Genomic DNA, 15,856 nt, shown 5'->3' on the forward strand with positions numbered 1-15,856 from the left:
TGGAGTAATTTCCAAGATAAACAGTTGACCCTTGAACAACATGGGTTTGAACTGTGCAGGTCTTATATGTGGATTTTTGCAACCAAACAAAGACCAAAAATACTGTATTTTCAGTACACAAAACCCATCTACATAGAAGACCACTTTTCATATACACAGGTTTGGCAGGGCTGACTGTGGAACTTAAGCATGCACAAATTTGGGTATTCACAGAGGTCCTGGAACCAATGTCCCACATATACTGAGGGACAATTGTGTGTGTGTGTGTGTGTGTGTGTGTGTGTGTGTGTGTATATATATGTTTGTCTGTTTTATTTTTTATTTTTTGAGATGGAGTCTCGCTCTGTTGCCCAGGCTGGAGTCTAGTGTTGCTATCTTGGCTCACTGCAACCTCCGCCTTCCAGGTTCAAGCGATTCTCCTGTCTCAGTCTTCCAAGCAGCTAGGACTACAGGCGTGCGCCACCATGCCCAGCTAATTTTTGTATTTTTAGTAGAGACAGGGTTTCACCATGTTGGCCAGGATGGTCTCAATCTCTTGACCTTGTGATCTGCCTGCCTGGGCCTCCCAAAGTGCTGGGATTACAGGCATGAGCCACCACATCCGGCCACAACTATACTATTAAGTGAAACAAAGCAGAGTACCAAAACAATTATCTGTAGTAAGAAAGAAGGGGATATAAGAAAATATACATGTATCTGATGATCCATCACATAAAAATACAGGAAGGATAAACTAAAAACGAATGAGTTTGGTTATCTTTGGAGGTAGATGGGAACACAGTAGAAAGAAAAGGGGAATGGGAATGGAATAGTTGGGATGAAGAGTAGTGACTCAGAACATATCTCTTTGAATATGTCTGATTTAGAACCATGGTGGTTTCATATACTCCCAAAATAAATGACTAGTTACATTAAATAGGATGCAGGGGAGACCCAAAACTTAATAAGAATAACACATGGATCTATTACAAATAAGTGACACAATGATGGGGACAGGAAAGAAAAAACCAACCTCAGTAACTTTGGAAAATACTATTTTCACTATATTCTGTAAGGCTCAAGATGAAAAGAAGTATATATAAATACAGAAAATTTGTTTTTTACAGGGGAATGAGTTGGTAATTCTGAAACTATTTTATGTACTACTAGAATTGAGCAAATAAGTAAATATACTGTGGATAATGAGAACCAGGTTTCTCACTGCTGGAGAAAGAAGTTACAAATAAGGAAAAAGGAAGACTAGAAGGAAACTTGTGGTGTTGGATTGGAAATGAAGGTCTCATGGCTTTTAATATACATACAGATAGCCATACAAATAAATATGGATGTGTACGTGTGCATGTATGACTATACATGCATTTATATCCTAACTCTATCTACCAAGAAGGCACAGAAACAATGACACTCCAGTAGAACAAGGACTAAAATATATTTTAGAACAAGGACTTCTAAATATATTCTTTAATAAAAGGAACCAGGATTCCTTAGAGAAATAGTTGATTCCAGGGCTGGGGCCGGAAAAATGGAAGATAAGCCTACGGCCTGTCTTATCATGTCATAAAGTAAAAAATGTTCTCAAAAAAAGATAGGGGATGTCAAAAAGACATAGGAGCCCACTTGAAAGAGCTCTCAACTGCCAAATCTGGGACATGTTAAGCAGCAAAATAAATAATAATAGCACTGGATTATAACCCATGGAATAAAATAAATATCATTGAGTCTTTACTTACACAAATAAATAGAGAAAAACAACAGATCTTTTCACAGTAGAGTTCTAATCAATAATTATAGAAAAAATCATGGAAACTGAAAACCATTATGTAAACATCACAGGCATAACTGTTGCAGGTGGCCAGGCGCAGTGGTTCATGCCTGTAATCCCAGCACTCTGGGAGGCCGAGGGGGGTGGATCACAAGGTCAGGAGTTCGAGATCAGCCTGGCCAATATGGTGAAACCCCGTCTCTACTATAACTACAAAAATTAGCCAGGTGTGGTGGTGCGCACCCGTAGTCCCAGCTACTCGGGAAGTTGATGTAGAGGAATCACTTGAACCCGGGAAGCGGAGGTTGCAATGGGCCGAGACCACGCCTGGGTGACAAAGTAAGACTCCGTCTCAAAAAAAAAAAAACCAAAAAAAAAAAAAACTGTCACTGGCAAATATCGTCAATGGATGCTAATCTAAGTAGGCAACAGTATAAGAAACAGGATATGTGCATATTCCATCTCCCCACAAAATATTCACTAATTACAAATGGGAAGATTGTAGTTTTGCCATTGAGATACTTAGAAAACACACCATAAGCAACTGATCAAAGTTATCATCATCAGTAAGAGACAAATCAATATCATATACCTTTTGATATGATACATGGAGAAGGGCCAACATTGCTTCAGTGGTATTCTTGCCAAACACATATAGAACTCTCAATCTAATCTTGAGAAAATATCATGCAAATCCATATTGGGGAACATTCTAAAAAATAACCAGCCAGTTCTCTTCAACAGCATCAAAGACATAAAAGACAAAGCCAGGGGAACTATAACAGATTGGAGGAGACTAAGGAGACACAGAAATGAAATAAAATGTGGTATCCTGATAATATCCTAAGGTATGGTTATGTAAGGCATTAGGAGAAGCTAGGTGAAGAGTATTTGGAAACTCTGCTAACTAGTCTAAAATTATTTCAAAGTTAGAAGTTTTTTAAAAAGAATATACATTGCTTATATATACATCAAGAAACAGGGGAAAGATGCACAAAAAGCTGATAAAAATGGTTAACCATGGGGACAGGATAGAACAAGGACGTAGTGGGAGTGGGCTAATTCAATGTTTAGCATCATTTTGAGTTTTTTAACCATTTGAAGAATATGTTATCTACTCAAAAAGATAAAATTTTTATATTTAAGAAAGAATAATGCCTTTTACCTATACGCTGTCAAAAATATAAACCAGGCCATGCACAGTGGCTCATGCCTGTAATCCTAGCGCTTCAGGAGGCCGAGGCAGGCAGATTGCCTGAGCTCAGGAGTTTGAGACCAGTCTGGGCAACATGGTAAAACCCATCTCTGCAAAAATTAGCTGGGCGTGGTTGTACATGCCCGTAATCCCAGCTACTTGGGAGGCTGAGGCACGAGAATCGCTTGAACCTGGGAGGCGGAGGATGCAGTAAGCCGAGATCGCGCCATTGCACTTCAGCCTGGGTGACAGAGCAAGACGCTGTCTCAAAAAAAAAAATAAAATAAAATAAAAAAATAAATATATATATATATATAAATATATATATATATATATATAAAACCTATTTGATGATTTTAGGAAAGCATCTGCTGGATGAGAATACTCAACTTTATCAATGAGTTAACAAATATTTATTTATTTATCTATTTATTTTTTGAGATGGAGTCTCACTCTGTCACCCAGGCTGAAGTGAAGTAGCACAATCTCGGCTCACTGCAACCTCTGTCTCCCAGGTTCAAGTGAATCTCCTGCCTCAGTCTCCCGAGTAGCTGAGAGTACAGGCAAGCACCACCATGCCCAGCTAATTTTTTGTATTTTTAGTAGAGATGGGGTTTCACCATGGTAGCCAGGATGGTCTTGATCTCCTGACCTCGTGATCCGCCTGCCTTGGACTCCCAAAGTGCTGCGATTACAGGCATGAGCCACTGCGCTTGGCAACAAATTTATTTATTTTATTTTATTTTATTTTATTTATTTTATTTTTTTTATTTTTATTTTTATTTTTATTTTATTTTTTGAGATGAAGTCTTGCTCTGTGGCCCAGGCTAGATTGCAGTGGCATGATCTTGGCTCACTGCAACCTCTGCCTCCCAGGTTCAAACTATTCTCCTGCCTCAGCCTCCCCAGTACCTGAGACTACAGCTGGGACTACAGGTGTGTCCCACTTGGCTAATTTTTTTTTTTGAGACAGATTTCTGCTCTTGTCGCCCAGGCTGGAGTGCAATGGCATGATCTCGGCTCACTGCAATCTCTGCTTCCCAGGTTCAAGCGATTCTGCTGCCTCAGCCTCCCAAGTAGCTGGGATTAAGGGCGCCCGCCTCCATGTCCAGCTAATTTTTGTATTTTTAGTAGAGAAGGGGTTTTGTCATGTTAGCCAGGCTGGTCTCGAACTGCTGACCTAAGGTGATCAGCCTGCCACGGCCTCCTAAAGTGCTGGGATTACAGGTGTGAGACACTGTAGGCCCAGACACTAATTTTTAAAACATTTTTAGTAGAGATGGGGTTTCATCATGTTGATGAGGCTGGTCTCGAACTCCTGACCTCGAGATTCGCTTACCTCGGCCTCCCAAAGTGCTGGGATTACTTTACAGGCGTGAGCCACTGCGCCCGGCCAGTTAACAAATATTTAAATTTCCTTATGATATCCTATGCACAGTGAAACCTGACTGTAATATCATGAGATAACTATCACTGTGCAAAACCCACATTTAAATTGGATTTAGATAGCCATGTACTTTAGCCTGTAGCAGGGAAAAAAAAAAAAAAAAAAGTAGAAATAAGTCCAAAACAAGAAAGTATACTCTAATATTCAAAAATACAATCCAATTCCTTGAACACCAGGAGCATCCACCAGGAGTGCACACCTACCACCCTGGACTGATTTTTAGACCAAAAAAAGACATAAGTATTAGAAAACTAGGGTTTGACCTTACTTTCCTTTCTTTTCCTTTTTTTTTTTTGGAGACAGAGTTTCACTCTGCCGCCCAGGCTGGAGTGCAGTGGTGCAATCTCGGCTCACTGCAACCTCCACCTCCCGGGTTCAAGCGATTCTCCTGCCTCAGCCTCCTGAGTAGCTGCGACTACAGGTGCCCACCACCACACCTGGCTAATTTTTGTATTTTTAGTAGAGATGGGGTTTCACCATGTTGGCCAGGATGGTCTCGATCTCCTGACCTCATGATCCACCCACCTCAGCCTCCCAAAGTACTGGAATTTCAGCCTTGAGCCACTGCGCCCAGCCTTACTTTCTTGTAAGACATAACATTCCTCTCACATAGGTCAGAGCCCTATGCCAAATGTGAACTTCTTGCTACCCTGGAGAATAAGAGCCCTTTGCTCCTCTCTTACTCCTTATTACATATCCCTTCGACCTGCTCCCAAGACAATCCCATAGTCATATATCCTTGTCTCCTTTTGGCTAAATAATGCCCCTTCTTCTATGATCTATTCTAATAGATTCTAATAGATCCAAGGGCTTCCAAACAGGTTCTGCACCCCTCAGAAGTATGCGTGGGGCCGTGTAGGGGAACAATAAAAGGATCAAAAAGAAGAAGGCCAAGTAGACAAGGCTTTGGGCTCACTACTCACAGCTACTCAGAGCAAATCTGTTTTTAAGTTATTTTATATACTGGTGTTTTGCATAGGATTTTATTTTGAAAAAAGCGGGGGAGAGGAGTTCTGTTACTACAAAACAAACTGAAATCACTTATCTCAACTAAATATAAACTACTACATATGAACTAGCAAAACAAAAACACATTAAACAAAAATCTAATCTGGGAATTCAGGTTCCCTCTGGAAGTAGTCCAGAATTAAGAGGGCTCTTTAAGGAATTTACGAAACAGACTGTCGCTGTAGAACCTAACTGAATCCAAATACCGAAGCTAGATCAGATGTACTCTATCTCCAAGGATAAACAACAAAATACTGCCTATCACGTACTCATTCAAGTGCATTTACTTCTCTGTGTACAGTAGGCACAACGTTAGACATAATGGTTCCCAAATTGATACATGCTTCTGCCTTACCTTTCGATCATCAGGTACCAGGTCCTGAAGCACCTTCCTCTTGGGCCATTCCTTGGCCAGTTCAGCAGAGGCCAGCTCCTGCAGGTGGTATACAGCTATCTTGGCAGAACGTCTCTGAACTCGGCCCCCACTCTTTGACTCTAGGTTCATCTCCTTTAAGCACTCTGGCTGTCCTGACTCTGGAAAGAAGGATATCTGCAAGAATGAAACACAGCAAAACATAGGCCTGAGAAGTGGCATCTATCACAGCCAGTGATTAAAGGCTGAGCTTCCTGCTCTAAATATCAAAAGAGTTATGTAGTAGAGATTGCTAACCACTAGCATCAAGTTCCACCATATTAATGTATATTTTACTGGTTAAAAAAAAAAAAAGCTTCTTGGGACCAGGCGTGGTGGCTCACGCCTGTAATCCCAGCACTTTGGGAGACCAAGGCGGGTGGATCATCTGAGGTCAGGAGTTCGAGACCAGCCTGGCTAATATGGTAAAACCCTGTCTCTACTAAAAATATAAAAATTAGCTGGACGTGGTGGCATGCGCCTGTAGTCCCAGCTACTCGGGAGGCTGAGGCAGAAGAATCGCTTGAACTAGGGAGGTGGAGGCTGCAGTGAGCCAAGATGGCGCCATTGTACTCCAGCCTGGGTGACAATGAAACTCTGTTTCAAAAAAAAAAGGCTTCTTAGTAGTTAAAAGACACATTCGCATGCAAAGAAACAAATCTTAACCCATCCCTCACACTATATATACAAATTAACTCAAAATGGACCATAGCCCTAAATGTAAAACATAAAACTATAAAATTTCTAGAAGAGAACAAGGGAGAAAATGTGTGTGATCCTGTGTATGATGGTTTTTTGATGTGCCAAGTTGGCTGGGATAGTCATCAGTTAGTCAATCAAACATAAATCTAAGTGTGTTGATGTGAAGGTATTTTGCAGATGTGATGAAAGTCTACAGTTGACTTTAAGTAAGAGAGATCCAGCAGAAGAGGCAGGAGAGATTCAAAGCATGAGAGACATCCAACCTGCTGTCTCTGACTTGAAGACAGCTATGAGCCAGAGAATGCAGGTGGCCTTTGGAAACTAAGAACTCTTAGCCCACAGCAAATAAGGAAAGGAGCTCCTGCAACTGCACGGAACCGAATTCTTGAACAATCTGAATGAGTCTGGAAACATATTCTCCCACTAGAGCCTCTAAAAAACAACAGCCCTACCGACACTGATTCCAGCCTGGTGAGACTCTAAGCGAAGGAACGAGCTGAGGCATCCTGTAACTGGATTTCTGACCTAAAGAACGGTGAGATAATAAATTTGTGTTGCTTTAAGCCATTCAGTTTGTGGTGATTCACAGTAGCAACAGAAAATTACACACTGAGGGCCAGGCACAGTGGCTCACACCTATAATCCCAGAACTTTGGGAGGCCAAGGCAGGCGGATCACCTGAGGTCAGGAGTTTGAGACCAGCCTGGCCAACATGGTGAAACCCCATCTCTACTAAAAATACAAAAATTAGCCAGGTGTGCTCATGGGCACCTGTAATCACAGCTACTCAGGAGGCTGAGGCAGGAGAATCACTTGAGCCCGGGAGGCGGAGGTTCCAGTGAGCTGAGATCACACCACTGCACTCCAGCCTGGGCAACAGAGTGAGGCTCTATCCAAGAAAAAAAAAAGGAAAGAAAATTATACATTGAGTTAAGCAAAGATTTCTTAGATACGACAAAAGCATTTTCCATAAATGAAAAAATACATAAATTGAACTATATCAAAATTTAAAACTCTATTCTTCAAAAGACAATGTTAAAAAAAAGATAAAGAACTTGTATCCGGAATGATAAAAAACCCAGAATATATCCCAAACTTAATAAGACAACAAAAATCCTCCCCCCAAAAATGAACAAAGAATTTGAACAGACACTTCATTAAAGACATACAAATCACCAGTAAGCACATGCAAAGATGGTCAACAACATTAAGCATTGTTAGTCATTAGGGAAATGAAAATTTAAACCACAGTAAAGTACTACACATACAGTACTACTAATGGATCAAAAAATAAAATTGACAATAATAAATGTAGACAAGGATGCAAAGCAACTGGAGTTCTCATACTTCGTCGGTGGGAATGCAAAATGGCACAGCCACTTTGGGAAACAATGCAGCAGTTTCTTATGAGTTAAATATACATTAATCATATGACCCAGAAATCTCATTCCTAAGTATTTACCCAAGGGAAATTAAAATTTATTTTCACATAAAAACCTTTTTTGCCAGGTGCAGTGGTTCACGCCTGTAATCCCAGCACTCTGGGAGGCCGAGGCAGGTGGATCACTTGAGCCCAGGAGTTCAAGATCAGCCTGGCCAACATGGCGAACACCCATCTCTACTATAAATACAAAAATTGGCTGGGCGTGGTTAATCCCAGCTACTTGGGAGGCTGAGGTGGGAGGATAGCTTGAGCCCAGGAGGCAGAGGTAGCAGTGAGCCAAGGTGTCTCCAGCCTGGGCAAAAGAGCAAGACCCTGTTTCAAAAAAAACAAAACACAACACAACAATCCTTTTGTTTTTTGTTTTTGAGTCAGGTTCTTGCTCTGTCACCCAGGTTGGAGTGCAGTGGCACCATCTCAGCTCACTGCAACCTTCGCCTCCTGGGCTCAAGGCATCCTCCCACCTCAATCTCCCAAGTAGCTGGGACTACAGGCGTGTGCCACCCGCACCCAGCTAATGTTTGTATTTTCTATAGAGATGGGGTTTCACCATGTTGCCCAGCTGGTCTCGAACTCCTGAGCTCAAGCGATCCACCTGCATCAGCCTCCCAAAGTGCTAGGATTACAGGCATGAGTCACTGTGCCCAGCCCAAAACCCTCTGTGAATGTTTATAGCAGCTTTATTCATAATTGTCAAAAACTAGAAACAACCAAATGTTCTTCAACCGGTAAGTAGATAAACAACAAACTTGAAACATCCATACAATGAAATCTTAGGAAAAAAAAAGGAATAAACTAGTGATATATGCAACACATGGATGAATCGCAAATGGATTATGGTAAATGAAAGAAGTTAGACTCAAAGGCTACAGGCTGTATGATTCAATTTACAGGACATTCTGAAAAGGGTAAAACTATAGGATCAGAAAATAGATCAGTGGTTGCCAGAGGCTGCAGCTGAAGGAAAAGGCTGACTAAAGGAACACAAGTCAACTTCAGGAGGTGACGGAATTATAAAACATCTTTTTTTTGTTTGTTTTGAGACAAGGTCTCACTCTGTTACCCAGGCTGGCATGCAGTGGTATAATCACAGCTCTGCAGCCTCAACCTTCTGGGCTCAAGTGATCATCCTACCTCAGTTTCCCAAGTACTTGGGACTATAGGTGTACACCACCATGCCTGGCTTATTTTTTCATTTTTTGTAGAGACAGGGTCTCACTATGTAGCCCAACCTGGTCTCAAACTCCTGGGCTCAGGCAATCCGCCCACCTCAGCTTCCCAAAGTGCTGGGATTACAGGTGTGAGCTAAGGAACCCTGACTAGTCTATGTGTTGAGTGTGATAGTGGTTATATGACTATATACATGTGTCAAAATTCTTACTAATTATGCACTAAAATGGTAAACATTATCATATGTAAATTACATCTTAACAAATGACTCTAAAAAAAAAATAAACCACAGGGTAGGAAACCTTGGAAATGTAATCAGAAAAAAAAAAAATTAAACCAAAAAAATGAAAGAGGAAACAGCTGGACAGATGCTCATAAAAGCTCTAGCTATGGGGGAATGCCTTTAGTTTTAAAAGGATAACAATGGGGCTGGGTACAGTGGCTCACGCCTGTAATCCCAGGACTTTGGGAGGCCGAGGTGGGCAGATCACCTGAGATCGGGAGTTCGAGACCAGCTTGGCCAACATGGTGAAACCCCATCTCTACTAAAAATACAAAAATTAGCTGGGCGTGGTGGCACGCGCCTGTAATCCCAGCTACTTGGGAAGCTGAGGTGGGAGAATCACTTGAACCCAGGAGGCAGAGGTTGCAGTGAGCCAAGATTGCTCTACAGCACTCCAGCATGGGCAACGGAGAGAAAGTTCGTCTCAAAAATATATAAATACATAAATTAATTAAGTAATGGGCTGGGCACAGTGGCTCACACCTATAATCCCAGCACTTTGGGAGGTCAAGATAAGAGGATCGCTTGAGGCCAGGAGTTCGAGACTGGTCTGTGCTACATAATGAGACACCTGTCTCTACAAAAAATGAAAAACAAAAAAATTAGCTGGGCATGTGGCGCAAGCCTGTAGTCCTAGCTACTTAGGAGCCTAAGGCAAGAAGATGGCTTGAGCCCAAGAGTTCGAGGCTGCAGTGAGCTATGATCCCACCACTGCACTCAAGTCTGAGACAGCAAGATCTTGTCTCTTAAAGAAAAAAAAATTTATATATAATATATATATACTATATAAAAATACATGATATAAAATATATAATAATGAGTTTACTTCTGCCTGGACTATACTTTGAATTTTGACTTATCTAATCTAATAATGTTCAAAAGGCAGAAATAAGAAAAGGACAAAGAAAGAACAAAGAAGAGCGAACACAAGCATTCAGAGATTAAAAGAGGATACAAATGAGGAAGCAAACACATATGGGAAGATAGAGGGCTAAGGACTCACCACCAAATACATCCCCATGCAGGGTATAGAAAGGAATCAGTACTCACAGGCCCATGCTCTGACCTCAGGTGATACGCAAGTCCAGCCTTCGACCTATATGGTTTTCCACAGTGGTGACATTTCAGGGCCATCTTTTCCAGCTCTGCAGCCCCTTTGCCACATTTTCTAACATGGTAGAGATATCCCATGATGCTGGTGAAGCTACTGGAGCAACTCTGAACACAGGAGAGAAGCCTAAACTATAATCTTACATCTTTTGACATGATCCCTAAATGTCTAAACAGCCATAAAGCATGCACCACCACAAAATACAAATAGACCCTCTGATTTCAGTAGACACTCTCCAACATCTCCCATCAGCACAACCCTTCCTTGTCTCTGGCCATCCTACTCTGATCAACCATGATTTTCAATCAGCTCAGTAGCCCCTGATAAACTACAACTGTGCATCTACTCTATGTCACAGCTTTCTCTTTGGTCTGTGATTCAACCCCATCCCAATATCAAATACCCAGCAATTTATACCAAAGTTCAGCACAGTGAGGGGTCACTGGGATCCTCTTCATCACATTAAAAAACGGATGGTAAGGAAACCCCATCAAACAAAGGGAAGGGGAATAAAAATAATTTTTTGGAAATGAGGAAGAAAATAAAGAACTATTAATGATTCAAGAGACCAAGATAGTGCAGAAGTAGGAAGTCAACAATGAGGAAGAGAAGAAATGGAAAGAACAGAAGACGTTGACCTGAGAATTCAGGGAGAAGGAACTGCTGTCCTTGGGCCCTTACCTCACGCATGCACCTGAGCTTTCCCAGTCTCTTTAGAACTGTTCGAAGCCTTTCCCTCTCAGTTGGCTCATCTATTTCATCTCCGGCTTTCAAAATGGGCTAGAAATCAAGAGAAGCAAACAAGAAGATGATTCATGGAAAAGATAATATCAGATAATATCAGGGAAAAAAATATCAGAGGAGAATCAAGGATTGGACTGGCAGCTAAGCTGGTGCTAATGAAGCCCAAGTTATCTGACTCCTGGCTTTCTCCATCTTCTCCTGAACAAAGGAAGTGAATATAATGGAAATAAGAGTTCTGAGCCTCTACCTCCCAAGATATGAACCTTTGGAGCTAACCTAAACACACAAATATTTATGGATTCACGCAAAGGTTTCGTTGTGCATTAATTCTTTTATCAAAAGGCTCTTCTTACTCACACCCTTATAAAATCCCAGAGCCATCTGCACTGAGATATCTACACTTACGTAAGTAAAAGACATCCAGGCTGGGCACAGTAGCTCACGCCTGTAATCCCAGCACTTCGGCAGGCCAAGGAGGGCGGATCACCTGAGGTCAGGAGTTCGAGACCAGCCTGGCCAACGTGGTGAAACTCAGTCTCTACTAAAAATACAAAAAATTGCTGGGCGTGGTAGCTCACACCTGTAATCCCAGCACTTTGGGAGGCCAAGGCAGGCAGATCACCTGAGGTCGGGAGGTCAAGACCAGCCTGACCAATATGGAGAAACCCCCATCTCTACTAAAAATACAAAATCAGCCGAGTGTGGTGGCGCATGCCTGTAATCCCAGCTACTTGGGAGGCTGAGGCAGGACAATAGTTTGAACCCAGGAGGTGGAGGTTGCAGTAAGCCAAGATCGTGCCACTGCACTCCAGTCTGGGCGATAGAGTGAGACTCCATCTCAAAAAAAAAAAAAAAAGACATTCAAACACTCACAAAAGACAGAAGACACTCTTACCAGACTATTATGATTTGCCATGACGTGATACTTCATCCCTGCCAGTGAACGAAGTTGTTTCCCACAATGATGACAAGTAAACATTTCCTAGAAGGAAAAATACTGCTCAGTGCTAGGTTGTTCCACAGAGAAACAGAATGTCACAAAGTCCTACTAAAATGCTTTCATCTATGTCTCCTTTATTTCTCAAACTCAATAGTCACTGTATCTCAAAATCCCAGAAACTCAGTGTCATATCTTCAAGGGCAAAATACAGGCAATTCACTTATAAAATAATAAGAATTACCATTAACTGAATGCCAATATTTGCCAAGTAATGGGCTAGGCACTTAGCCCTGTGTTACTTCTTTCTTATCCTCTCATGGACTACATAAGGTTTTTGTTACTTTGTATTTATTATTTTTTCTCTATTTTACAAATGAAACTGAAGTCTACATATAAAAAGCTAAATGTCACACTAGTATGTGGCTAAGAGAAGATTCAAACCTAACTCTGTCAGATCCAAAGCCTATGTTTCCTTTATTATACAATGCTGCTTTTCATCCATTATAACCAGCATATCCAACACAGCAAAAGAGGTCTAAAGTTTGGGTAAAAATATTGTAACAGTTATGAAACGCCAAAATATCTAACCTGCTTGCAGTTTTCCATGTGTTTCTTTAAACCCTCTATGGTCTTCCTCCCCACTGCCTGGCAGGTAGGGCAGGAGACACTGCCTTTATCAACGATTTCTAAGTACCATTGCTCCTCCAAACTGCCTACAAAGGAGAGAAAGAAACACTTTGTAATCTGCAGTATTCTCCAGAAACAAAAAGCATAATCCCACGATTTAGGAAAAGTATTATAAAATGGTTTTTCCTTTTCCTGGCAGACTATAATGAGGAGACTCTTGTTGGGTATAACTTCTAAAAGTAGTATTTTTTTAGACAGTGAATAGTTTCTGAAAACTCCTACTCATTTCACCATGATAAAAACCACCTGAGAACCACTCCAAAGCTCAGTGGCTTCAAGAATTAGGCAGCAACATTTTTCACCACAGGATATAACAATAGGATACTGCGAAATGTCACAGCCTGTCTGCTGAGTGTTTCTTGTGTGCCTGAGATTATGCTAAATGTTTTTATCCATTTAATTTTCACAACAATTCTGACTGCCTTTATTACCCCTATTCATAGACAGGGAAACTGAGGCAAGAGGAAGTTAAACAAATTAAGGCAGGTCACAAAGTTAATGAAGAGCCAAAACTTGAGCAAAAGTCTGTCTGACTCCAAACTCGGGCCCTTAGTAACTGCCTCCTTAAAGAAATGCTTTAGCACCTCATTCCTTCACAGACAACACCAACAACAAATCAGAATGTGAGAACTACATCCCACAAAACTTCCAAAAGAAAACATACCTGCTGCATAAACTGGTGGTTCCTTCCGAATACGACGGGCCTGGGATTTAGGATTGGGCTGAGTTTTAGGCCGTTGCTTCCTCCCTGACACAAGACAGAAACTTGAAGCCCAGCACATCACCCTTGCTAATACCAAAATCTCTTCCCTCTCCTTCTCTTCAACACCCTATTTCCCAGTCCCTCAACCGACTGACTGCCTAAGTCATGACAGAATGAAAGGGTATAACGAGGCAGGATGGAGGCCATTCCCTCCCAAACAATTCAAAGGGCTCAGAGGTCACTGAAGGGCTCAAACTAAGGCTTCTCTTTCCTTTATCCTCAAAGAATAAAGCTCAGTCACCCAGGGAAAAAGAAGTAGAAAAGTTACTGCCTTACCATAAAGCTTATGCTTCTTCTGAGGAAATTCTCGATAGTCTTCATCTTCTTCCTGCCTGGGTTTCCTTTTTCCCTTGGCTGATACTCCACCTGACCCTGAAGTACCATACAAAAACAAAACAAAAACTCAGCACACTTTGTAAATGAACATCTAGACCTGTGTTCAGAACATCACTCACAAGACCATCAGAGGGAAAGATCGTCAGTGAACACAGGCCTCAGAGAAATGTCTATAACGTTTTTAGGGAAGTTGGTGTAACTTCTCATTAACTGACCCACTCCCTCTTTCTTTTTATATTGTTATCTATCCCAAATCATCCATTGTTCCTTATGAATAATACGGGCATTCAAGCAATGTGTTTTGCTTAATCTTGATTTGAGGCTAACAAGAGGATAACAATTGCTCAAGATAGGACTAGCTACCAAGGACTCTTGAGAGTGTGACCATCTAGAATATTCTCCCCTGAATAACCCTTACACCAGCCCCTAAATCATCAACAGAGGATCAAACTAGAAGAAAAGGGGGGCCGGGCGCCGTGGCTCACGTCTGTAATCCCAGCACTCTGGGGAGCCGAAGTGGGAGGATTACCTGAGGTTGCGAGTTTAAGACTGGCCTGATGAACATGGAGAAACCCATCTCTACTAAAAATACAAAATTAGCCAGGCGTGTGGTGGCACATGCCTGTAATTCCAGCTACTCAGGAGGCTGAGGCAGGAGAATTGCTTGAACCCAGGAGGCGGAGGGTGCGGTGAGCTGAGATTGAGTCACTTCACTCTAGCCTGGGCAACAAGAGTGAAACTCCGTCCCAAAGAAAAAAAAAAGAAAAAGAAAAAAAAGAAGAAGAAGAAGGAGAAGGAGAAGAAGAAGAGAAAGTTCAAATCCTACAAAGAAGAAAATCAAATGCTAAGTATAACCTAGAGAAGTAAGATTAGCAGAATTTCACTCTATCACATAGCAGTTCATGAAGCTAATGGGACAGGATGCAATAGCCTAACACCTTAAATTTTTTTAAATCACGAATGAGAAACAAATATGTGGCATTTAATACTCTTTTTTTTTTTTTTTGAGACGGAGCCTTGCTCTGTCGCCCAGGCTGGAGTGGAGTGGTGCAATCTTGGCTCACTGCAAGCTCCGCCTCCCGGGTTTACCCCATTCTCCTGCCTCAGCCTCCCAAGTAGCTGGGACTACAGGCGCCCGCCACCCAGCCCGGCTAATTTTTTGTATTTTTAGTAGATATGGGGTTTCACCATGTTAGCCAGGATGGTCTCGATCTCCTGACCTCATGATCCGCCTAACTCAGCCTCCTAAAGTACTGGGATTACAGGCATAAGCCACCACACCCGGCTGGCATTTAATACTCTTAAGAGGTATTTACAATAATCTCAAACTATAACTTTAGGAAGTGACCTGTCTTCAGATTAAAACACTGATATTGATACCTTCGACATGAGAAGTAGCAGCTGGCTTGATCCTTCTCATCTTCATCCAGTAGGTAGATTTTCGGAAAGATGCTGGAAAATCACTCACTGGTTCACACGAAGAGGCAGACGATGAACCACTTAAAGAGTCATCATGAGGGATAGTGTACTGGAAACTATTATCCTTTATGGAGCACTGGGTCCTGCTACTAATACAACATAAAAATATATACCACAAAGGAAGGTCTGGAGCAAAATTTCTATACATTCTTTTATATTATAACCAAGTTGGTTACCTGTGCAGAAAACTAAGAAGCCTGCTATAAAAACACAATGTAAGTTGTAATCACCTAACAATAACAATAGTTGATCTAACACAACATGTACAATTATTATCACACTTCATTGTAATCAGAAAGAGTAAGCAGTACATACAAATGATCACTTTGCAGCCCAACTAGACATCCTTCCTAGATTTATCTAAGAAAAGAAAGTA

The 15,856-nt window shown here is 41.5% G+C and overlaps 1 protein-coding gene across 6 annotated transcripts in view; it reads right to left on the reverse strand.

Annotated features, from left to right (window-relative positions):
- The window catches only part of ZNF512 (zinc finger protein 512), a 39,055-nt gene that overhangs the window by 9,594 nt on the left and 13,605 nt on the right, over window positions 1-15,856 (reverse strand). For 4 of the 6 annotated variants that reach the window (XM_050753990.1, XM_050753992.1, XM_050753994.1 and 1 more), the window contains 8 exons: window positions 15,382-15,569; window positions 13,942-14,037; window positions 13,567-13,650; window positions 12,804-12,928; window positions 12,171-12,257; window positions 11,213-11,311; window positions 10,471-10,638; window positions 5,768-5,962 (listed from right to left, as the gene is read on the reverse strand). In XM_050753990.1, the coding sequence (XP_050609947.1) occupies window positions 5,768-5,962; window positions 10,471-10,638; window positions 11,213-11,311; window positions 12,171-12,257; window positions 12,804-12,928; window positions 13,567-13,650; window positions 13,942-14,037; window positions 15,382-15,569 (1,042 nt within the window). The remainder of the gene's footprint in view (window positions 1-5,767; window positions 5,963-10,470; window positions 10,639-11,212; window positions 11,312-12,170; window positions 12,258-12,803; window positions 12,929-13,566; window positions 13,651-13,941; window positions 14,038-15,381; window positions 15,570-15,856) is intronic. The other 2 variants (XM_050753991.1, XM_050753993.1) reach the window with 1 other exon arrangement.

This window comes from Macaca thibetana, chromosome 13, assembly GCF_024542745.1.
Source record: "Macaca thibetana thibetana isolate TM-01 chromosome 13, ASM2454274v1, whole genome shotgun sequence".
NCBI lineage: Eukaryota > Metazoa > Chordata > Mammalia > Primates > Cercopithecidae > Macaca > Macaca thibetana.